The sequence below is a fragment of the Monodelphis domestica genome, chromosome 1, assembly GCF_027887165.1.
Source record: "Monodelphis domestica isolate mMonDom1 chromosome 1, mMonDom1.pri, whole genome shotgun sequence".
In the NCBI taxonomy this organism is placed as follows: Eukaryota; Metazoa; Chordata; class Mammalia; order Didelphimorphia; family Didelphidae; genus Monodelphis; species Monodelphis domestica.
Genome location: NC_077227.1, coordinates 719,816,726 through 719,842,470, shown reverse-complemented (window position 1 = coordinate 719,842,470; position 25,745 = coordinate 719,816,726). Strand labels below are relative to the sequence as shown.

Genomic DNA, 25,745 nt, shown 5'->3' with positions numbered 1-25,745 from the left:
TCCCAATGGTAGCAACAGGGAGTCACCAGAGTAGATTGAGTAAGAGGTATGACACGTTCACACTTTATTTGCTTTTAGGTAGGAGTATTTTCTAAGGTGATATTAGAACACTTGATACAAAAGATTTTCCCCAAACCAGAAACACATTCTCTCACAGGTACGTGAAGACCCCTGGGGGAGGGGGGTCTTAGCTTAGAAAGCCCAATATGGCAAAAGGGTAAGTCATAGCTCTTGGCTGATAGAAGTCCTTTTCTCCCTTCATGGAGTCTTCATAATGTTTAGCTATGGTGTAGATTTCTTTGGGGCTCCTTACAAGGTCCTGAACTGCTTTTTTCTTCAATATATCTAGTTGGTTCTTTACTTCTATGGAGATGCGACTATCATTTACTGTTGTTCTGCAGACCCTTTTGGATGCCAACAGGAGGAGCCAAATCTTCCCACCTTTAAAAGTTTGCGTGGTCTTTCTTTGGTCAATAGTGAGAGAGGGGAGGATTCAGGATTCTTTCTCCTCTCCTCACAGCTATTTCTTCTCAAAGGAAGCAGACAGGATGCAATTCAAACATGTTTATCAAGGGACATTTCCAAAATCTACTTGATGAGCTCAATCAGCTTTTGTTTGGAGTCTTGGATTGCACATGCCTCATTCTACAGATGATGGACATGTCCACTAGTGCCTTCTTAAAGAGAAAAGGTCATTCCTGATTAAGTTTCTCTGACTGTGGCTGCCCAGAGGTAACATGGTATAGAACTGTTCCTTGGCATCTCCTAGGGCAGTGGTTTCCTACTTTTTTGTTTACATATTCCTATCCAAAAACAATTTTTAAGGATTCACTCAATATATGTACATGTAGGTACTAACACACAATATATATCATGTCATTATACAATATACATACCAAAAAGATGTTAAATATGTCATAAAGATGAAAAGTGACTGTTTTTTGTCTTTGTATCTCCAGTGCGTAATACAATACATAAGAAGAATGTGATAAATGCTTGTTATTGACTCGAAATAAATGATATTTTAAGAATCTTATTTATTAATAGTACAAAAATGTTTTGTTCTCACTTTAAAGTACTAATAATGACAACAATTAATACAATATTTATTTATCAATTGATACACATTAAGTTTCTACTGTGTGCCAGGCACAGTGCTAAGGGTTGGAGATACAAAGCAAAAAATATTCCCTACTCACAAGGAGCTTACATTCTAATTTGTTAGTAATAACAATAAAGTTTGGGCAGAGATCTTCAATTTCATTGGTATAGGGAACACCATGTAAGGGTACTCTAGCAATGCAGATCTGGACCTCTTTTGTAACTTATATTCTTAGCTAGCATTTGTATAGTGCTTTAAGGTTTGCAAAGTGCTTTACTCATATTACTTCATCTTATATTGACAATCCTAAAAGGTAACACAGCTATTATTATCCCCATTTTATAGATGAGAAAACTGAAGCTCAGAGAGGGTGTTTTGCCTAGGGTCACAGAGCTAAGAAGTGTCTTGAGGCGGGATTTGAACTGAGACCTTCCAGATTCCAAATCCAGCACTCTGTCCACTAAGCCTCTCAGCTGCCTGCCTGCCTTCAAGTCTTGAATGAAGCAAGGTCTTGCTGGCTCTAAGGATGGCTAGTCCATACTGCCTCTCCGATAACAAATAGCAGGAACAATACTTTTGCAAGAGGAATGTGATTCCACAGACTTCATTATTTTTGGAAATCTTAGTTTACAGCAATTCAAATGTGTGGCTCTAAATGACTTATTTTGGTACTTGGTTTGAATGGCTGTCATAGATGAAACAATTACAGAATGATAAATAGGTCCAGATGGAAGAAACTGACTGCACTTAACAAAACCACCATCCTCATTTTTCGGTGCCGGCCATCAAGAAATAAAGATTTTTGTTGAAAAAAAAAAAGAGAATTGTACAAAAAACAGTCTGCTTTTAAAAAAATATATATAACAAATTTAACATATTACTCTCTTTTCATTTATTTTTATTAAACATATCCCAATTACATTTTAAAATTATTTTTTCATTAAGCTTTTTTTTTTCATTAAGGTCTTCTGAACTTCAGTCCCAGCCCTCTTTGCTACCTAGCTGGCATTTGGTTGAGCACACCGCACCTGCCTCTGTATTGGCCATACTGAAAGACATGTCAAAAACCCGAAGGAGAAGCTTCTGATTCTTTGCATGCCACCAGGAAGCGATGCCAATGTTCTGAGCCTCAGTCTATGGGCCAAGGAAGACGAGTACAGTTTCGACACCTTTTGGTGATTTAAATTCCTATTTCAAATAATTTTCTTTATAACTTGGACATTTTTTCCCATGTCACATTTGATGAGCTTATGTTTTTTGTAGCATGGCAGAAAGAGCTACATTAGGAGTAGTGTGAAGATGTTGGCTCTGCCACTTTTAGTTTATTTGCACCACATTATTCATGTTCTCTTCAATCAGGTGTTCTTACAAGAATCCTTTTAAGCTACTTGTTTATTTTGTGAGTGTTAGTTTAATTGAAACTGTGATCTATAAAGTCACTTACCCAGGAACATATAAATCATAACCCAGCTATTGCTGAAACCAAATGAATAACTGAAGGTGCCAAGTCAACCCTCCTGCATCTGGTACTCGCATTCTTCCCTCAGAAAACCATTTTGATAGGTAATTATCTGACATTATCTCATCTAAGTGTTAAATATTAATAAAGTTTAACTTATGTGTTTAAATGGATAGAAATAGAAACTAATATTTTCTTCACCTTGGAGAAGACTATCCTAGGGGATGTTTGGAGGATTTGGCTATCGTCAAGATAAATGAGTTAGTTTTTAAGACTTAGAAGGGAAAAGGGACTGGGTAGGGAGATGTCCTTTTGTGAGGACCTATTAGGGAATCAACACACTTGCTCCACCTTCTGCCTTTTCTTCAGCTGAAATTCTCAGAGTGAAGGAGGGAAGAGAAGAATCATGAGTTATTCCAATATAGTGCAAGTCCAAAAGGATTCTTGCTTGGTCAGGAAGCCTCAAGTATGTATACTCTCCTGAAGGGAGTCCAAACTACAATCTGGCATTGTTAGCCTTAGAGCAAATTGGGTGAAATCCAGGAATTCTACAGAATGTTAATGGTGGCAACCACAGATTTAATTGTCTTTTAAGAGGTATGCAATCTATGACCCAGATGTTCTGTCAGAAGGACTTTAGGACCCTGATAGAAAAGTAAAGCTCATCGGTAAAGGAGGAAAGCTGTGAATTACTTGTAGGCAATTTTGAGTTCTTTTACAAATTGCCTACATTTTAGTCTTTTTCAAGTTGTTGGGGTTTTTTGGTGTGGGGGGGTTGGTTCTGCATTGTCTCTAGGGTGAAGTAACAGCTGTCATAAGTACCTTATGTGCCTTGTAATACTGAGTGCTTGTACAGGAGCTGTGAAACCTGTTATGCTCAAGATACAAGCTCTATGTGGGCCATGGCCAGAGTTACCACAGTAAATAACAGGGGCCTTTTAAGAGAAACGACACTTGGTACATGCCCCTAAAAAAGTGAACTGATAAACCTGCTTAGACCTCTTTTCCACTGTCTTATACCTTTCTTCTCTTGAAATTCTGAGAATTCTCTAGGGTGGGGAGGTATTGGGGGGAAACTATTCCCCCTGCCACAAACTCATTAATGGCTGCTTTGTAGCAGAAACATCTGGAGGCCAAAAAGGGAGCTGATGGAGAGTTCCTAAACTTCAGCTTCCTGCAGAAAGATGGGAAGGTTGGGGGTAATTTAAGCTTTAGAGTCTACATTGTATCTGATCTCAGGGGTCAACAAAAAATATCAGTCTCAGGTCTGTAGTTCATTGCTCCAAAGTCTGGTATTCATTCTGTGAAATCTCTGAAAATTGTTTATAGCAAAATCCCTTAGATCATATAAAAGCACTCGAGGTAACAGAAAGTACTGAGTAAAGGACAGCTTTTATTTCAACCAAAAGACTTGCGGAAAACGCAGAAGATGCAACTGGCACACAACAGCCCATAAGCAACTGCAGAAAACACCTAAGGAAACTCACAACTTTATATGCAATAGCAAAAATCTGGAAGGGGGAAATGGATTCAGTAACTGGGGACAAACACCAAGGTGAAAAGGATGTAATGATAACTAGGAATCCAGAGGGACACAGAAACACTTGTATCAAGTAACACAGTGAAGAAAGCAGAATTAAAAGAACATATAAGGTCAGTGATGTAAATGAAAACAGCAGTAAAAGGTAACAACAACACTTGGGTCAAATACAATGGGCAGGTATGGTAGGAGGCTCAGGAAGCCACCCCAAAGCCAGGGGTGTGGATGACACAAATGACCTGTCACAAACGAGGGATATAAAAGAATAAGTTTACTTAGAATAAAGATACAGTTATTGGATACAGAGAAAGATACATGTTGATCGTCTTGGTGTGGGTTCTGCCGTGGAGCAACCCAAATCCCATTCAGCTGAGGACGAAGTTCTCTTTTTGCCCCCCTTTTCCTTTTGGACATGGTGCTCACAGAATGGCTACTTTGGATGCCTCAGACGTGCTGGTCTGAGGCAACACGACCCCTGTGCTGGGAGGCCCATATGTGTCCAGGGGAGGCTACTAGACACATCGCCTCTGCAAACTCTTCAGTTAAGCATGAAATAAAGAAATCTTATGCTCTGGCTCTGCAGAGGGAGTTAGTCTACCAGCATCCTCTAGTTACCAGTGGCTTGTAATCCTATCTGCTCTTTGGGACAGGGATTTCCCTGGGAAATGCTAACCTGCCTGTAGCACTAATACCATCCCTAGGAAATCCTAGCAGCTCTCTTAGACCGACTTCCTTCCTCATGATGTATACAGCCCTGGCCGTAGCCTGCCCCAGTAAGGGCAGTTCCAAATCACTACAATAAAGGGGCACATCCTTCCTTTCTTCCCACAAACAGTCAACAACAAACATGAGACATACATTTATTATTATAGAATATTGGGTCGAGGGCGGGTTTTAGGGCCAGAAAGACTTGGGTGCAAGCCTTAATCCTTACTAGTTTTATAAGGGCAAGCCATGCAGGCACCCCCCACCTCCAGGACTGTAAATTACAAGTTGCTGATCTGCATGGGTGGATGAGAGGTTTGCAGATGCAGATCTGGAAGTGACTTAGAGTTCATCTAGTCCAAGACCCTAATTTTATTGAATAAGACCCCGAATCCCAGGAAAGTTAAGTGACCTAGTGAGTAAAACTTAAATCCAGAATTTGAACTCGGGCCACCCAATTCCAAATTCAGCCCTTTTCCAACGTGATATATTATGTGAAGAGAGGTATTGCATTGCATATTCTCCAAACCACAGACCCATCACAATCCTACCAAAGTTTAAACAGATTAAAGTTGTGGATCTAAAGTTATGGATTTACAAGTGCCAGCTATACGGAACTCCAGCACCATCATGATGTCTGATCTCCCAGTGCAAATCCTATACTATAGTCACCCCTTATGTACAGCCTCTGCTTTGGTTAATCAGACTCTCGACTAGCCCTTCAACACTGTCCATACTACCTTTGTTCAAAGTCCTTACTAAATCTGTAATATTTTTCCAAATGCCGTTTCTATCTGTTGAAATTCTCCTTATCCTCTATGGCCCAGCACATGCAATCTCCATGAATCCTTCTATGATTCCTTCACTATGTAAGGAATAGCTAGATGGTGAAATGGCAAGAGTCCTGGACTTATGAATCAGGAAGACCTGAGTTCAAGTGTGACCTCAAATATTCACTGGCTATATGACCTTGGGCAAGTCACTTAACCTGTCTGCCTCAATGTCCTCATCTATAAAATAGGGATAATAATAGCACCTATCTCCCAGGGGTGTTTTGAGAATAAAATGAATATTTATAAAGTGCTTAGCACAGTGCCTGGCACATATTAGGCACTTAATAAATCTTGTTAAAAACAAAAACAAGAACAAAAAACAATGATTCTTCCCTACTTGGGTCAACACAAACTCTACATTTATCATGTATCATTATGTATTAGTTGTTTTTATATGTCATGTTTCCCTACCTTACCTCTAGATCCCTACTATAAGCTACATGCTTCCAGAGCACCTAGAATAGTATCAATTTAGGATAACTGTGTGTTACCAGAAAGAGGGACATAATGATAACTGGTTCATTTTTCTCCCTAAATGCAACATACAATTATAGCTTGTGGCAAATCTAAGAACCTGAATCTCCAGTTTTTAATTATGATTCGATTTGATGTCAAAGGTTCAATATCTGTATGGAAGATCGTCAGTGTAATGTCCCAGGGATTTGTTCTAGGATCTGTTCTGTTTAACATTACTAATAATGGTTTAGATCAAGTCACAGAAAGAATATGTTAACAAATCAAATTTTCAGATTCAAAAACCTGGGAGGGATAGGGGTCAGAACAGATTGAGAATAAAAAATAGCTGTGAGATCACAAGAACAAATTCAATAAAATGAAATTTAAGGAGATAAATACGAAATCCTACTTCAAAACATTAACTAAATAAGTACAAAGTAGAGGTGGTGTGGTTATACAGCCATTTATCTGAAGGGGCTGAGGGGTTGGGGGGGGAGGGGAATTCCAAGACTAGCTCAAAAGGAGTCAACAGTACCAAAGAGTGGCTAAAAAAATGCCCATATCACCTTGGGCTGCATCAGAAGCATATGACTCAAAGTGATAGAAGCAAGAGAACTGCTACATTTATCACTTATGGAGTAATAATGACAAGAGTTAGAATATATGAGGAAGGCAATCAGCACAGTGAAGGGCAGCTAGTTCATATCATACAAGAATGTGTTGAAGAAAATGGGGATGTAATCATAGAAGACCAAACATTTTATAGGCTATCAAAGGGAAATGGGATTGTGCCTGTTCAGCTTGGTTATAGTTAAACTAGAAAAAAATAGGGTGGAGATGAAAAAAAGGGCCAATTTAGGATTGACATAAGGGTAAATTTCCTAATGGTTACCATTATCCAAAAGTGGAGCTGGTTACCTCAGAAGACACTGGTTTCTCCTTATTCAAGGTCTTAAAACAAAGGTTGGATAATGACTTATTCAATAGTGTACACAGGATTCTTTTACAGATAAAGGGTGGACTAGATGATCTCTGTGGCCACTTGGAAATTCTGTGACTACAAAATTTTCAGAAAATTTTTCCTATATGATTATATCTGCACAGGTAATTGAATCTCTCATGATTTTCAAACTACATTCATGGAGATTCTCATGAGTACAAATTATCTGAAAGGTATTCCTACTAGCTGAAACTTTCCCACATACACTATAAACTTGGAGTTCTATACAGTAAAAATTCCCTTATGTGTAGCAAAAATTTGATCCAGCCTGATTACTTTCACCTGTTGATTACATTAAAAAGATTTCTTTCTCCAATATTATTTCTTATGGTCAGTCCTCAAAGTCTCTACTCTAAAAGTCTGCCCCTTTTCATTACCCTGAATGTCTTTGTCATCAGGATAAAAGTTCTAATGTGCAGCAAATGTGACTTCCTCATGAAGCTTTTCTCACAATCCTTACATTCAACAGCTTTCTAGCTCCTATTGTCTATGTCTAGGCAGGAAGATTATGTTTCCAAACCATTTGAAAGCTTTTTGACACTCATTACACTAAGTATTAGAATTAGTTTAGTATTAGTTTTCTTAAGGTTTCCTTTCTGATTAAAGATTTTCCCACATTCATTATATTCCAAGGGGATGGAGGATGTCACCTGTATGAATTCTCAAGTGTATTAAAGTTTCCATTCTGGCTGAAATTTATCCCACACTCATTATTATTATAAGGTTTGTCTCCAATATGACTACTCTTATGTTTCATAAGACTTGAGCTGAATCTGAAGCCTTCCCCACATTCATTACATTCAAAGGGTCTCTCTCCAGTATGAATTCTTTGATGTCTTGTTAGATTTTGACTATTATTGAAGGCTTTGCCACATTCATTACATTTGTAAGGTTTTTCCCCAGTATGAATTCTATGATGCTGCATAAGGGATGAGCTTTGCCTGAAGCTTTTCCCACATTCATTACACTTGTAGGGTCTTTCTCCAGTATGGATTCTTTGATGTCGTGTTAGGCTTTCATTATTGCTAAATGCTTTCCCACATTCATTACACAAATATGGTTTTTCCCCAGTATGAATTCTCTTATGTGTATTAAGGTTTCCCTTCCAACTGAAAGCTTTCCCACATTCATTACATTCATAGGGTTTCTCTCCAGTATGACTTCTCAGATGTTTCATAAAGGCAGACCTAAACCTGAAGCCTTTCCCACATTCATTACATTCAAAGAGTCTTTCTCCAGGGTGAATTACCTTATGTACATCAAGACGAGAAGTTGTACAGAAGGCTTTCCCACATTCATTACATTTATAGGGCTTCTCTCCACTATGGATTCTTTGATGTCGTGATAGGTTTCGATTATTGATGAAGACTTTCCCACATTCATTACATTTATAGGGTTTCTCTCCACTATGGATTCTTTGATGTTGTAATAGGTTCTGATTATCAACAAAGGCTTTTCCACATTCATTACACTTATAGGGCTTTTCTTCAGTATGGATTCTTTGATGCTGAATAAGATAGTTATTACTGCTAAAGATTTTCCCACACTGGTTACATGTGAAGGGTTTCCCTTCTGTATAAATTGTTTGATGCTGCATAAGGGATGAGCTTTGCATGAAAATGTTATCACATTCATTATAATTGTGATACTTTTCTTCAGTATGGATTCTTGGATGTGGAGCTAGCTTTTGATTATTGCTGAAGACTTTCCCATAGCCATTATATTTATAAGGCTTTTCGCCACTGTGAATTCTCTTATGTGAAAAGAGATTTCCCTTTGGACTGAAAGCTTTCTCACATTCATTATATTCGAATGGTTTCAATGGAGTATGAATTCTTTGATGTACCAAAAGGCATGAGTTGATGCTGAAGGCTTCACCATAGTCATCACATTTAGGGGGTTTTTCTTGATTAAATATTCCATTGTAATGAATACCATTTGAATGGTAAATGAAGGGCTTCTTGAATTTATTATAAGCATAAAGATTTTCCCCTATAGAAAGTCTATTATGTTCAATCAGATCTGAAAAATGTTTGAAGCTCTTTCCAAGTGTATTGTAGTTATGGAGATATTTTCCTATAGGAACTTTCTGCCATGGAATGAGGATCGTCCCCAAATTATATTTTCGTCCAAATATATTACATTCACGAAGAAAATCTGAGGGGGGGAAAAAAGGTGTCAATATTCAATGATGTTATGAAAGAAAACTGCTGTGTTTTACTAAGTTCTCAATTGTGGCTTTTATCAAAGACAATGAAGAACAATCAGGAATAGGTAAAACAAACATTCCTAAGAAGGAACTCAAGTCCAAGGAAGATAAAGAGACAGTAAACAGAACACCTAATTACCAAAAATTTAATGCAATGCTGAATTATCAGAAAAAAGTAACAGATTAATTCTGGAAAACATAGATTGCTAAGCATGAAGCCAATCTTTGGCAAAATTCCATGATCTATTTTGAGTATCTAGAAAAGAAAAATATTGATTCCATAAGACTCAAAATTATTAATAAATTTTGTGAACATATGCATAAGGGATTTAGGTAACTAATATCTAATTTTAAGCAATCCACTTAAAAATTTTTCAAGACAACTTTGTGGATGTCGTTAAGATATGCACAATGGTGTATTTACAGTTCACTAAGTTTTCAGTCAGTTTTTTAAAAATTACCAAAAAGAGTGTCTTTAAAATATTTTGTCAAGGGGCAAGCAAGTGGCTCAGTGGATAGAAAGCCAAGTCTAGAGACGATAGGTCCTAGGTTCAAATCTGATCTCAGGCACTTCCTAGCTGTATAACCCTGGACAATCCTAACTGCCTAGTCCTCACTCTTCTGTCTTGGAACCAATACTTAGTATCAATGCTAAGTTAGAAGGTAAGGGTTTTTTTTTTTTTAAACAAATGTTTTGTCAAATTAGATTATGTTCTTGAGTTTTATGCATTAGTAACTAGTACTTGGCCCACTCCTAGACAACAATATCCTAGAATAAATCATACAAAGTATTCATCTATTTGATGATGACACAAAGGATACAAGATACTTGATAGATTGCATGACTGCATTAAGAATTTTGTCAGAATCTCAACAGGTTAAAGAATGAGCCAAGAAAAGCTATTTAAAATGTAATGAAAATAAAAATATCAACTGACCAAACAAAACATGATACTTAGTTTAGCAGCAGGTCATATTTATAAATCTTGGGGATTAAAGTTGACCATAAAAGGACACATAATATCAGAAATATTATCAGCAAATAATGTTTATGTTCTTATTCTTTTTTTTTAACCTTTACCTTCCATCTTGGAATCAATACTGTGTATTGGTTGCAAGGCAAAAGAGTGGTAAGGGCTAGGCAATGGGGGTCAAATGGCTTGTCCAGGGTTACATAGCTGGGAAGTGTCTGAGGCTAGATCTGAACCTAGGACCTCCCGTCTCTAGGCCTGGCTCTCAATCCACTGAGCTACCCAGCTTCCCCCTTATGATCTTATTCTAATGAAGATAAAAAATCAAGTTTTTCCCCCTCTTGCACTCAGCTGCTTCCTAAGACAGAAGTTCTAGGAAATAACTCCCCAACAAAGGAGGAGGCTATAGGACTGCAAGTGTTTCCAGAGTGAGAACAGAATCTGATTTATAAAGGATTCAAGAAATCTTCTAGTTCAATTCACATTTGTGTAAGAATTGGAACCCCTCCCTCCCTCCTGTTTGTGGGGTCTGGTAATAAATGGCGTGAGAATGAAAAGGCAGACAGAATAGGCAAAAGGAACAAGCAAAGACTGAATTCTTTTAAACTGGAGCCAGATTTATCTAGACCTGAAGAAAAAGAATCTTTGAACGTGGAGGAAGTAAAGACATGAGAAGAAGAAAAAATAACCATGGGAAGAGACAAGAAAGAATGAGAACCAGAGTACAGGTAGTGGGATCTTAAGATTCTTGTTGTAGAAATGGAAGATAAAGCTGAAGCCATCAAATGTGAATTTCTCATTTTACAGAGATGGAAACTGAGGACCAGAGAGATTAATTGACTTGCTTAGGGTAAGTGTCTAAGACAGGATTCAGACCTAGGTCTTCCTGACTCCAGTTCCAATGTCCTACCTACTATATCATGCTGCTTTTCTTTAGTATCAGGAAAAAAGAAAGGAAAAAATAATTCTCCAATAATGTAAGGAAATATGAAGGAGATTAGGAGACTGATTTGCTGAACTGAAAAATGAAGACAGTCATAAACTTTCTTGAGAGGCTGAGAGGACCCTAACAAAAGGATCAATGGTAATGCCTCCTCTACTGATTCACAAGCCCACTCACTGGACTAGTTTTTGTTCACTCACCTAGGTAAGTGCTTCTTGGGACTTCTTCCTCTGGTGGCCTGAATGTTTCCCTTCTCTCCAAGTGGCAGGTCACATCTGGCTTGGAAACTGGAAGCCCTGAACATGGGATAATAATTAGAAAAATGCTATAAAGAGACAGACATCTTAGAATTCTATCTTTACTTCTTTAGCTTTAAAGAATGGGGATGCTATGAAAGGTCTCTGAAGGATGCTCTGCTTTGTGCTTGATTAAGTATATGGAATAAGAAACATGTTTTTATTTGGGTTCAAAGAAATTTAGACACTCTGCTAAGAGGATAGATATATTTTTGTCTTCAGGTATCTACACTAAAACTCTGACCAGAAAGAATGGATGGTAGGGAAATTGTAGCCTTAAGGGGGCAGCCCAATAAAGCTGCTAATTTCTAGTTGTAGAGAATAAAGAAGTTCTGGAAAGATCTAAAAGGTGGGAGCAAAAACAAAATGACTATTGACATCAAAAGATTTAGAAATCTTTCCACATCCTATGTATTTACAATTACAAAATACATACCAGGTTAAACTTGGCTAACTTTATTTCTGACTTCCAACATGTTTTTTAAAGTGAGAATACAAAATCACTTTTCTATGACTTGAGAAAGAAGCCAACCTTACCAAGGGAGACAAAGTTCTCATAATTCTCCAGCATCACTTCCCTAAACAGGTCCTTCTGAGCTGGTTCCAACAGCCCCCATTCCTCCTGGGTGAACTCCACAGCCACATCTTGGAATGTCAGGGATTTCTGAAAGATCAGAACACATTGGTGATCATTGAGGAGCATTAAAGGAGAAGTGAGGTTGGTATAACTCACAGGAGGTGGTTCTTATAGCATTTGGAGCTTGGAGAACTTTGTGTTGAGTTTCTTGTGTATCAACATGCTTTGTACCTACCTTTGTTCTAGACTCTATGTAACAAACACTCAGAGTAAGCCTTATGGATAAGGTGTGCTTTACCCTTTAAAAAAAAATCATACTTATTTCTAATTAGACACATCACATAAATCATCCTCTAGTCCTGAAAACTACACTTTGGCCAGTATTACTCAGAAGCCAGGCTGCAAACGAGTGAGAGAATACAAATGCTTTGCTCTGTTTTATGTCCCTTAAAAAATATGACCTTGCAACTCTCCCAAAGCTATTACTTCTTTTTCTTCCAGGAATTCACAGATCCCATTAGCACATGGTGTTTTGGAGGGATATGGTAGTAGTAGGCTGGAGGTTAGTGGAAATTATCATTATGGATAAATGAGAATCAAAGAATGCTATCATTTCCAGCCCAGTAATCAGTTCCTCTCTGTCAGAAAAAGGACAGAATTTCCCTGTGTGGAAATTTAATACTTATCTTGTAAAGGATTAAACTGTGACTAAGTCAGGAAATTGACTACCACTTTTAGTAGAGAAAGAGAATGAATAGATGGACAAATCATTCAAGTACTCCATCTCTAGGTTATCATGCCTCTGTTCCAGGCTTAAGAAGTTTCCGTAAGTCCTCACCTAGTTCCACTCTTAGTCTAGATAGTCAGTAAAATATTTCAGTAGCATCATTATTCCAATGTCTACCCTCTATTTATCTTTACCCAATGTTCTCTGCCATGTTACCTTCCATGATCAGGCAGAACCAGGAGAACATTACATGCAGCAATAGCAATAATGTGTGAGTGAACAACTGTGAAGCACTTAGTTACTCTTAGCAACACAATGATCCAAGACAATCCTAAAGGGTTTTTGATGAGAAATGCTATCTACCTCTAAAGAAAGAACTAATGGAGTCTGAATGTAGGTCAAAGCAGGCCATTCTTCACTTTTTTTTCATGCCCCCCCCCCAGGTGGGTGGATGGGGTCTTTTTCCCCACAACATGACAAATAGAGAAATATGTTTTGTAGGATAGCACACATATTCAATAACAAAATGGTATCTCGGGGAGAGGGCAAAGGAAGGAGAGAATGTGGAACTCACAATGTCAGAAAATGTCAAAAATTGTTTTTACACGTTAAATTGAAAAAAAAAACCAACATGGCTGTAATTGTGCAAATAAAATTAAAAACCAGGATAGGCACCGAGGACATGTTGAGTTGACTGGGCTAAAAGAAGCTTGAGCTGTCTGTAGTGATCTACCAGCTAACCAATTATCAGAGCTACCCTGAACTTCCTCTACGCTATGTTATACTTAAGTAATCAGGAAGTAATATCAGTAGCCAAAGCCTTTAGTTTCCTGAGCTACTCAAGGATGGTCTTAATCCCTTTCAATGAAAAATTAGCTTAACTTGCATGGGGCTAAGATATTGCTTTTACCAAACCTCTCTGGTTCCTACATTGCTTTATGTTATGGCCTCTTCTTAATATACAAAGCTGTTACCTACTCCCACCTTTACCTTTCTTATATCTTTTGAATAAATTATATCTTTCCACAGTGATAATCTAATCATGGGGTCTCATCACACAAAGATTTAATGATATCTTGAATATGAAATTTGCCTCTTTCTGTTGAGCCTGTTATTATTCATAGGTGACTCAGTTAATCTATGTCAGAGTGAGATTAAAAAACCAGGTACTTTAAAAACATTCTTCTAATTAAATTTCATTTTCAAATCCACATTCTCTCCTTCCCCTCTCCCTATAGAAAGAAAAACAAAAAATAAAACCTGTTACAAATGTGTATAGTGAGCCTATCCCCTCTATCAGGAGGGGAGGAGGAGTTGGCATATTTCAACATTGGTCCTTTGGAGCTGTTCTTGGTCATCCTGTCTTTTGAACTTTCTAAACCTTTCAAAGTTGTTTGTCTTTACAATATTATTGTTATTGTATACATTGTTCTGAAAACCAACTACTTGGATTTCTAATTTTAATTACTAGTTTTAACTACTAATCCTTGTCTAGTAGAATCTATCCCACACTGCCTCTAGAGGGGAATAAATTTTAAAAAGTGCTTTATACAAAGCATATAATTAATAAATACTTAACTAATTATTTCAAAATCTCCATTTAAAGAGGGGTTCCAGCACAGTCTTCTTCCCATTTCCCAAATGATATACTGGTTTTGGACTTATCTGAATTTCTCTATGATACCCCTGTAAAGATGGGATTAACTCTTCCCTGACCATTTTCATTTTCAGATTTAATCACCAAAAGCATATAAACCCCACTTACACCTGAGTGTGTGAAAGTGGGTAACAAATCAGAACCCACAGTCCTAAGCAAAATTATAGACTATAATTTGTCCATGTAAAAGTAGAGGAAGGCACAGGAAGTCACACAAAGAAGGAGTTACAACTTCCTGTGAGGCAGTTCTTCATTCTTTGGAGTTCTGAGTTCAAGTTGGAGGCTGGTGAAGAATCTGCTTACTGGACCTGAGACCATGGACTTGGTGAAACTGTTCTTAAATCTCTCCCTTTGAACTAACACATGGGTTAGTGAAAAAGGCTGACTCCTTTCCTGGATTTTCTGAAGGAGAGGCCTCCCCTCTTGACAGAGGCTTTGTGACTGAAACCCTTGCTTTATTTATCCCTGGGTCCTCAGTCGAGGCCCCTCCAGCTGAGGACTAATTATCCCTGCCTGGGTTGAGCCAGGGGCCAGAGCAAAATACTTAAGTGTGTTAGGTTAGATATCTTACCCTATCCTCTTCTCTGATTTTCTTACTTTTATTCTTTCTCCTCTTGTAAATAAATTACCATAAAAAATCATTTGGAATTAAGTAATTAATTCCTGGCAACCATACTCTTAAATAATTTAGTCCAACCCTTTAATTTTAATCCTTTACAATCTGGCCCTTACACCCCCACCTAGGTACCTTCTTGCTTCACGCTGGCTTTAGTTTCCTCTTTTTTGTTTCTTCCTTCATCCAATTGTAAGCTCTCTGAGTACAAGGGCTGTATTTATGTGTGTATGTGTAGGTATGCATAAATCATGTATTTATACAGACATATGTATACATAAATACATAAAATACAGGCACTAGATAATTATGTGTGTATATATAGATGTACATACATATATAGATATATGCACAAACACAAATTCAAATAAAAGTTAACAGTCCTTACTCTCAAGGAGTTTACAATCTACTTATAATTACTTGCTCTCTCCACATATATATATATATACACAGTGAGTGAGAGAAAGAGAGAGAGAGAGAGAGAGAGAGAGAGAGAGAGAGAGAGAGAGAGGGAGAGAGAGAGGGAGAGAGAGAGAGATCTATTTCTTGAGGAGAAAAGGAACAATTTGACACTATGCTTCAGGTTCACCCTATGTCCCTTGGTCATCTACATGTTGGTCCTTTGGAAAGTCTCTTTTGGACAATCTAAGATGATCTAGCCAAAGCCATTAAAAAAAAAATTTGTTGTTTGAGGAGCAGATTGGACTAAATTACTAACAATCATTTATTAAAATGCCTGCTAAGTTCTAAGAAATGGGGTCAAAAGACCAAAATATACCTGCCCTCAAGAGCTTACATTATATCAAAGGAGAAATCTGTACATATAAGTATATTGTAAAAAAGATATAAGGTAATTTCAAGGAAAAGAGATGAGTAGCTAGAATGAATCCCTGTGTATACAGTGGCATTTAAGCTGCACTCTGCAGGAACTACAGAACTCAGCAATGATGGATTGCACTCCAAGCATGGGGAATGGCTTGTGTAAAGATATCGAGACTGAACTGCACTATGCAATTTCTCACAGTCAGTCTCATCTCTTCCTCCGAATCAGCTCTGAGCTCAGCTCACTGTGTTAACTAGATAAACTGATGGACGGCTCATTTGATTATAAATCTTTGTCTGAAAAGCAGGTTCATCATCCATTGTATTCTCTACATGAATTACTGAGACAAATCTCTGGAGTGGCTGCAGTTAAACTGAGGAGGGGATACAGTATTCTGGGCAATTAGCACAGTGTCACCCACGCAGAGGAGCAAATGGATGGCCTCTCCATTCATTCAAGGTCCTTCCTCCATAAGGACTTTACACATAGCATGATGCCCAGGACTATGGTAAATGGATGGCTTTCTTATGGCAGAACTGACAGTGAAAAAGTTATCTCTTATTATGTTGCTTTGATAGGGGACTGTCCTATGACCTTAATATATGCATCAAGATGGTTGGATGGAGGAGAGCTTTAAAAGATGAGCTTGGCTCATTAGCATTGTCATTATTGTTGTTATTATTATTTTAAAGTAAATAAAAAATAAAATTGGCAAAGGTTTTCTTCTACTTTCTCTTTCAATCAACTGAATAACTATGAAACTACAATCAGCTGCAGAAAATGTACTCTTTGACATTTCAAAGTTGGACCTCCTGCACAGTCTTCTTTGCCTTAAAAAAAAATTTTTTTTAACTCTTACCTTTCATCTTAGAATCAATACTGTGGGTTGGTTCCAAGGCAGAAGAGCAATAAGGGCTAGGCAATAGGGGTTAAGTGACTTTTCCAGGATCACACAGCTAGGAAGTATCTGAGGCCAGATTTGAACCCAGGCCCTCCCACCTCTATGCCTGGCTCTCAATCCATTAAGCTACCCAGCTGCCCACTTTTGTCAATTAAATAGCATTATTAAGTGTTTTATATAGGCCAAGCCCAACAAAAGGCACTAGGGACAGAAACAGAAAAACTGAGATAGTCCCTGCCCTGGAAGAGCTCACACTATAATTGGGGGTGATAACATACATATGACAGTCCATCTGGCAGTTGTATGGAAAGACCCAGTTGTCCTAAGGATACAATTGTGATGTGGGTGGCAAGGCCCAAAGATCCTTAGGAAGACAGGCAAGTCAGTTGAGAGTGCCTGTGCATCTGAAGTACATCGCAACAGGGTTTAGAAGACTTCAGTACATAGTAAAATGGCAGATGGTAAGTAAGGCTTGGTGGGCCTCCAACTTGCCAGGATTTTAGTTGGTTATTCCTAGTTCACTTAAGCTGTATTATCAGTCAGGTCTATTCTACATGCTTGATTGGGGGCCTGAAAGGGACTGGTCCATACCATTGGGAAGTAGAAAAGGATCCAAATAGAATGGATTTTAGGATCTTCCTTGCATAGGTGAGAATGTGTGGAGGGGGAAACTGTCCAGCTAGAAGAGGGGAAGAGGAAGGGTGAAATTAGCAGAGAGACAAGAGGCTGCTATCATCTATTCTCCCCAGGCTATTTCATGGGGTCTGGAAAGGAAGGAGTCAAAAGAGGAAAGGGAATGAGCCCCTTTTCAATTTGGACTTTACTCCATCTCCTCCTTTGATGAGCATTCATCCCTGTTTTATGTGCTTATGTATTAAATGTATGTCTGACAATCAAGATCAGAGGGTTGCTGAACAATGTTATTTTTGTTTAGGCTACAAGGAAGTACTTTGTTCTGCAGAATCAAACATATTTCCATAATCAACAAAAAATAAGTATTTTGGAGATTTATATTCTCTAAGTGTTTTAGTCAACTGTAAAATAGTAAAGATGCATACATTTTATCCATATATTCACATGTTGTCTCTCCCACTGGAATAAGAGGTTTTTTAAACTCTTAACTTTTGTCTTAGTATCAATTCTAAGACAGAAGAGTAGTAAGGGCTAGGCAACTGGGGGTCCGTGACTTGTCCAGGGGCACACACTATAGAATGTGAGCTCTTTGAGAGAAGGAAACCTTTCACTTTTGTCTCTGAATCCCTAACCATTGGCAAATGGTTAATACTTTATACATAAATGCCTGTTTACTGAATGACAAGACCTATTCTTGAATATTGCTGGGAAAAGCCTGCTCTTTCTCAAAGAATACCCACACTGAGTAGGGCCTTGATTAGAATACATATAAATATTTTGTATAGGTGGGACAAGAGACATACATGGGTTAGGAGTTATGGTGTTCTCTTGGTTGTCTTTTTTTGGGGGGGGGGGTATTAAGAAGTTAAGAAATGAAAATCAAAACAACCCTGAGGTACCACCTCACACTTGGCAGATTGGCCAATATGACAGCAAAGGAAAATGATAAATGATGGTGGGGATATGGCAAAATTGGGACACTAATGCATTGCTGGTGGAGTTGTGAATTGATCCAACTATTCTGGATGGCAATTTGGAACTCTGGATCAATGACACACGTAAAATCCAGTGGAATTGCTTGTTGGCTATGGGGAGAGAGGGGGAGCAGGGGAGAACATGAATCATGTAACCATGGAAAATGTTCCTACAAATTTATTATCCTTCTGTCCTTCAGATAGCTTGCCTATTGATAATTCAGTGTCTTCATAATTGTGTCACCTTCAGCAGGGACCCAATTCCTCTGGATGTCATAGGTCAAATCTTGTCTGGCTAAAAAGACTGTTGTTTTATTCCTCATTTGTTTCCATATCCTTCAAGGAATGGCCCCTACTCCCTTATTTATGTTGTATTACAGTATCAGATTTTAAACTCCCCGAGGGCAAGGATTATCTTTTACCTCTTTTTTTGTATTCCCAGCTATTTCAGGACAATCTCTGGCATACACTATGTCCTTAATAAAGTTTACTGGTTGACTAATTGCCAGTATATCACTAGTACTACAAAATGTGATAACCAAATATCCCAGGAAATTATATTTCTTGTTGCCTTTGAGCATATGAAAAACTCCACTTAACTCTGTTCTTTGCCTTTTCAAAAAGTTCTTTCTGAACCGTCCTTTTCATTTACCAACAAATTTGTTTTTTTCTTCTAGTTTCATTGACAGCAAAACGTGTCTCCCCACCACCCCCATCATTGCACAGATATCACATTGAGAATATTGGTATTCAAATTGAAGTTCATAGATGGTTTGAAAAGCGATTTTAGCATCTTCTGCCCCTTTTTTGTTTCTATACCACCATTACCACCCAAATAGAAGGAATGGAGGGTGAAGAGAATTGAGTATTTCTCTTTCTTTTAGAACCCCAAACCCTCCCTACTCCACTCATCCCCAAATGGCTAGCCTCCTGGTGATGTTCCTCTCTGCACTAAGCTATGAAGGATCTCAGAAAACAGCCTCGATCTGATGCTAGGAAGGTACTCAAAGCTTTTCTACAATGCCAGACTTGTAAGAGCTTGTGTCTTTTGGCATAACCTTGAAAAACTCAAGGTCATTTCCAATTCCTGATGGGGAACTGGACCGTCACATTTTAAAACTGTGCATATTTCCCATTTACATTTTATACATCGTGTTGACTCCTTGAGGAGAAGGACTCTTTGGTTTTGTAACCTGTAGTCTTAGATCCTGATGGAATGCCTGCTGAAATCAAATGTTTGTGATTGACTGCATGATCTGAACTCTAGAAAGCCTACATCATCCATAAAGACAGCCAGAGCCATCAAGGAAAGGACAACAGATGTTTAGGACTCCAGATTCATCCTGGTTGAGAAGAGAAGATGGAAAAAAAGGGAAAGAAGGTATCCATGCTTTCAGGAATGAGATGGCATTTCAGGTAAGAGAGGAAATCATGACTCACCTGAGACCAGGCTGTCAGGAAACCAGAAGTCATCTTCTCCTTTACTTCAGTTTTCTCTTCTTGGAAAAAGCCAGAATCTTGAGGAACAAGAACTGACAGAGCAGAAAAAGTCATGAAGAAAATACTTCCTCCCTTTCTTTCTAGTTTCTAGACTTACCAGGATGGAATTACCTACCATCCCCATAATCTCCCAATCTAGATGTAAGTTTACACAGGTTCTTTCCAGAGGGAGAAGTCAATTCCATTCAGAATCCATCTTTTCCTAGAATCAGAAGGAAGGGCCATGGATATAAGAGCCAGGCACCCTAAGGTGATATAAAATATGGGACAAATTCATAGGACTTTCCCCTATGAACCACATGATACTGAATATACATAGCAAGTTCTCTATGGCTCAGTATTTTCTTTACTGAATTAAGAAAAATATTTCACATGTCCTCTATGTCTAACAGGATACATACACAATTATTCTGATGAAACTTCTAGAGACAGATCTATGACAGGTCAGAAAGATAAAATAACATGGTAACAGAGTTTAAAGCCCACCGAAAGATAAAAATAACATCTAGTTACCTTTGATCAGTTCAAATCACAAAACCCAAAGGATAACTCCCGTGGTTCTGAAGAATTCAAAGTTGTGACAGTTGAGTTTCTGTCCATGATCTTTGAGAGACTGGAATACCACAATGTCTTATTTCTAAAAAATAGAGAGACCTGAAACAAATATAGAATGTCAACAGTCATACCTCAAAAAATACAAAATCAAAGGAGACCAATAGTTTTTAAAGATATTGCAAATAATACTCCAAACTATCAGTGGTCCAAATCACTAATTTTTTATGTCATTTATGTAATTTTTAAAAAATTTTATGTAATTAAGAAAATTTTTCCATGGTTACATGATTCATGTTCTCCCCTCCTCTCACCCCCCTCCCATAGCCAACAAGCAATTCCACTGGGTTTTACATGTGTCATTGATCCAGACCTATTTCCATATTATTGATATTTGCATTAGAGTGATCGTTTAGAGTCTGCATCCCCAATCATATCCCTATCGACCCATGTGATCAAGTGGTTGTTTTTCTTCTGTGTTTCTACTCCCACAGTTCTTTCTCTGGATGTGGATAGCGTTCTTTCTCATAAGTCCCTCAGAAAATGTCCTGGATCATTGCATTGCTGCCAGTAGAGAAGTCCATTACATTCAATTGTGCCATAGTGTATCAGTCTCTGTATATAAGGTTCTCTTGGTTCTGCTCCTTTCACTCTGCATCAATTCCTGGAAGTCTTTCCAGTTCACACGGAATTCCTCCAGTTCATTATTCCTTATAGCACAATAGTATTCCATCACCAACAGATACCACAATTTGTTCAGTTATTCTCCAATCAAAGAGCATCCCCTCATTTTCCAATATTTTGCCACCACAAAGAGCGTGGCTATGAATATTCTTGTACAAGTATTTTTCCTTATTATCTCTTTGGGGTATAAACCCAGCAGTGGTATGGCTAGATCAAAGGGCAGGCAGTCTTTTAAAGTTCTTTGGGCATAGTTCCAAATTGCCATCCAGAATAGTTGGATCAATTCACAACTCCACCAGCAATGCATTAGTGTCCCAATTTTGCCATATCCCCACCATTATTTATCATTTTCCTTTGCTGTCATATTGGCCAATCTGCCAAGTGTGAGGTGGTTGTTTTGATTTTCATTTCTCTAATCAGGAGGGATTTAGAACACTTTTTCATGTGCTTATTGATAGTTTTTATTTATCTGAAAACTGTCTATTCATGTCCCTTGCCCATTTATCAACTGGGAAATGGCTTGATTTTTGGTATAACTGATTTAGCTCCTTATATATCTGAGTAATTAGATCTTTGTCAGAGGTTTTTGTTATAAAGATTTTTTCCCAATTGTTGCTTCCCTTCTAATTTTGGTTGCATTGGTTTTGTTTGTACAAAATCTTTTTAATTTAATGTAATCAAAATTATTTTTTTATATTTTGTAATTTTTTTCTAACTCTTGTTTGGTCTTGAAATCTTTCCTTTCCCAAAGATCTGACAGGTATACTCTTCTATGTTTACCTCTGACAAAGATCTCTTCAGGAAATAACTGATATAAAAAGAAAGGGCTTCAAATTTTAAAAGAGGTCTTAAGAATAACCTCATTCCTTTTCGGAAGGAATGGGAGATCAAAGGAATGCTGCCAAGAGTTTGCCTTATGCCATCCTTGCAAACAATGAAGAGGGGAAGAGGGGTTAGCTATTCAAGAGTACACACAATTTAGGTGGATTTTAAATTGTCTGTTCCAAAAGAAATCATTATTGACCAAGTGAGAATCTGTTACTGGAAGGTTTCCAGCCATGTTCATTCAGGACTTTGATAAAGCAAGTTTGCCAGATAACACCGAGTTGGGAGAGACAACACTCAAAATCAAAAGACTCAAAGACTAAATGATGAAATTTAATAAAAGGGCAAATGTTAAGTTCACACCTGGGTTCAGTGCATAAGTGGAAGGATAAGAAGTGTTGCTAGCCTGCAGGCTGTGTAAGAAAGGATCAGGCGCTCACCAAGGGGCTTACCAACTCAACAGTAGCCTGGAGTCAGAACAACTGAGCTCAGTTTCATGCCTCATGAAACTTGCACCTCACTGAATGAGGGAGGGGAGAGGCTGTAGCAGCCTCAGGCAGAGCGGGCCTGGACACAGCTATGTTCAGTTCTAGATTCCACATTTTAGGAAGAACTTGGATAAAGGGGAGACTCTGCAGAAGAACATGGTCAGGGGTCCTGCTCCATGTACAAGCTGGACTAAAGGGCCTGTGAAAGAATGTCATTGTCAGAAAGTGAAAGATCTCTTCAAAAACTAGGATGTTTATGCTGGCAACCATACTAGCTGTAATTCAAAGGCTGTTAAGTGGAAATGGGATTAGACTTGTGCTTTTTGTCTCCAAGGGCAGAAGAAGCAGGAATGCAGATTTGATGAAAGTTCAACCATGAAAAACAAAAGCAAAACTTGGCAGCCTAGAACACAAAGTCATGTTTAATGAGATGAAATTAAAGCAAAAAATGAAAAACACTATAACTGGGTTCAATCAATTACACAAATTGGGGAGAGAACAAGAGTTCACAAGAAAAAGACCTGCTGGTCTCAGTGGAATGCTAGCTAAGCACTGTAAGACAACCAAGTTGCCCCATCATCCATTTCTATATTTAGGGGTATGAAGGTTTTTATTCTGGTGCCCCTCTAAATTTCTCACTCGAAGTTCCTTCTGACAAAAATGTTATTTTGGACTGAACGAAGGATTATTTCCTTGACCTGGGCAATGGCCTCAACACTCTGGTGCAGGACTATGCCAGCCTGGAGTCTGGAAAGCGGGAATGGGCCAGATAAATGTGTATACAGGAGGAGGAAGGAAACAGAGCTGAGATTGGCTCCAATAGCCTTCATTTCACTCTAGACCTTTCCCCTCAAACCCTTCAGCAATGGACAGATTCCTCCCCAACATTGCCCCTCTAGGCTTCTGTGTTCCTTACCTCCTTCCCAAGGCCTCTTGAGTTGCTTCAGTCTTGATCTTTTCCCAAATCCTGTCTCCCCAGCCCAAGGAGGTAAATTATAATGCCAACAGCTCTTTCTCATCAACGTTTACAAGAATAATGATGAAAAGCCTCAGAGCAGCTATACTTTGTCCTAAGATAGATTCTTCTTTAGGTCGGTCCTTCAACATTGACACCTGGAAGAGCTGGGAGCCCAAACTGGACCCTTGCAGACTCTCTCAAAGGATTCTGAGGCCAAAGACAAGATGGTGTCACCAGGAGAATCCTACCACCCTCAATCACACTTTTCAACCCAAAGCCATGCACTGATGGCTAGATCCCCAAAGCATATGAATGGGTACAAATTTATTTTAATGCAAACACTGGATTCAAGGCTTTGGAGTCAATATAAAAGCTTCCTATCAGATTTTTTGGCAAGATGCTACCTGAACTAATATGTGTGTGTGTGTGTGTGTGTGTGTGTGTGTGTGTGTGTGTGTGTGTGTGTGTGTGTGTGTGTGTGTGTGTATGTATACCTTCTTTAGCAAAACCTTGAGGTCTGCACTATACTAAATAATTATCAGGAAATCCAGTGAGAAACCACAGTGGTGACTTCTACCCCAGAACTACATAAAGAGGCCCACAGGTATTGGGAAAGGGGGCCCCTTCAATAAAGTGAGCATCAGTGTGATCAAAGATAAGCGTAGAGGATTTCCCTGAGGAAGCCCACAGGTGGTCACAGAAGGCTTCATAAAGAAATCAGCCTGGTGTTGACCAGGGTGGTTAGGACAATAATCTGGAACTGCACAACTCAGAATGGGAGAACAAAGGCTCTGAGGCCCTCAAATCCCTATCCTAAAAGGCCAGAGAGAGCTCTAAAGAGCCATTGGCTAGATCTCTTCTTATCCTCACTATGATCAGAGAAGGATTTTGTCAGCTTTGAAAGGACCAAAAAGTGTCAGATCTCTCTATCTTCCCAGAGGTGTATTAAACACTGTCCCCAGATCATTTCATGGAAGTGTCTGCATTACCTGGGGCCAAAGACAGACTGGACAAATGAGTCTATTATGGCCCAGCAATGCTTAAAGGACATTTCTTGAGCAATTCCTCCCAACCTCTTTCCCATGGAAGAAAATAATTTCTAACAACCAGAAGAGTAGGCTACCCTGTGGCCCCATGGGACTCTGAGCTGAAGATTTCTCTTTGTTCCCCTCCCGTGATTCTTTTCAAGGGATTCAGCTAGAACTCCATATTCAATCTTCCAATTTCTGAAATACTCCCTCTCCAACATGATTAATAATTTATGGATGATCTCTGGGGCATGGTCAATGCTCTTGGCCTATCTGAACATGATTCTTATATGACTTCATTCTAGTCTGAAGATCTTTTTTGTGGTCTAAAGTCTTTTGATTGAGTGATATATCTTCTCAATTTGTTATGGTATCAGAGCTAACATGGGATAGTCCCAACTCAACACATACATATGTATATGTAATTATATGTTATATATATGTATGGATTACTTATATCACTTAAACTTATATCACTTAGGCTTATATCACATAAACAAATGGCACAGCCAAGTGTCCTTTCAGAGACCTAAAGAAGAGCATATATTCTCCCACAACCAAAAACTCCAAAGCTAAAGAGGTTAAATGATTCACCTGGAGTCAAACAGTACACATCTGAGGCTGGGTGTGAACCTAAGACTTCTGGACTCCAGCACACATGGGGAAGAAACAATGTGAGGAGAAGAGACGAAGAGACCCAATGGGATGGAGTGGAAAATAAGGCTAGAAATCCCATCATCCAACCCCTTCCTTGGATATGAGGATGTGTGGGCCAGAAAGGGGGCCAGGGCTGCTCAGGGCTAAAGGTTGATTCAAATACTAAGAAGAGCCTCAGAATCAGGTTTCAAACTCAAGTCTTTTGATTCCAAATAGGATCCTCTCTGCATGGCACGAAAGTAAGGACAAGGATTTGTCAGGGTTGAGGTGGAAGGGTCTGAAGCAGAGAAGGTAGTCGGGGAGCACAACTGACTCACAGCACTCTCCTGTGAACTAACAACCCAGGAGGCAGGTGGTACAAGCAAAGTTATTCTTTTTATTTTAATCTTCAATTTAATTTAATAATGAAGAAAATGAAATTTAGAGAGGAGAGACGATGATGGTCACACAACTAGTTAAGGGTCAGAGCAGGTTTCTCCTGACTCAAAGGGCCTCAGTGTTCTCAATTCATAAAGTTAGATAAGTAAATCCGGAGAGGTAAAATAGGAGGGAAAAAGGAAATTTAGTAGTGGGATTATTACCTGACTGACCTGGATAACTGGAGCTATGCTTTACTTGGTTCTCTTCTCCAAAA

General features: G+C 38.5%; 1 protein-coding gene across 3 annotated transcripts in view; it reads right to left on the bottom strand.

Annotated features, from left to right (window-relative positions):
* Positions 1-40: 40 nt before the first annotated feature.
* LOC100619211 (zinc finger protein 883-like) overlaps positions 41-25,745 on the bottom strand; it is a 29,128-nt gene continuing 3,423 nt past the window's right edge. Inside the window, exons 2-8 of one of the 3 annotated variants that reach the window (XM_007477603.3) lie at positions 23,385-23,633; positions 20,433-20,573; positions 20,035-20,121; positions 19,860-19,951; positions 12,052-12,178; positions 11,419-11,514; positions 41-9,252 (exon numbers count right to left, since the gene is read on the bottom strand). In XM_007477603.3, coding sequence (XP_007477665.2) covers positions 7,742-9,252; positions 11,419-11,514; positions 12,052-12,178; positions 19,860-19,951; positions 20,035-20,104 — 1,896 coding nt within the window. In that variant the 5' untranslated portion in view covers positions 20,105-20,121; positions 20,433-20,573; positions 23,385-23,633 and the 3' untranslated portion in view covers positions 41-7,741. The remainder of the gene's footprint in view (positions 9,253-11,418; positions 11,515-12,051; positions 12,179-19,859; positions 19,952-20,034; positions 20,122-20,432; positions 20,574-23,384; positions 23,634-25,745) is intronic. The other 2 variants (XM_007477602.3, XM_007477604.3) reach the window with 2 other exon arrangements.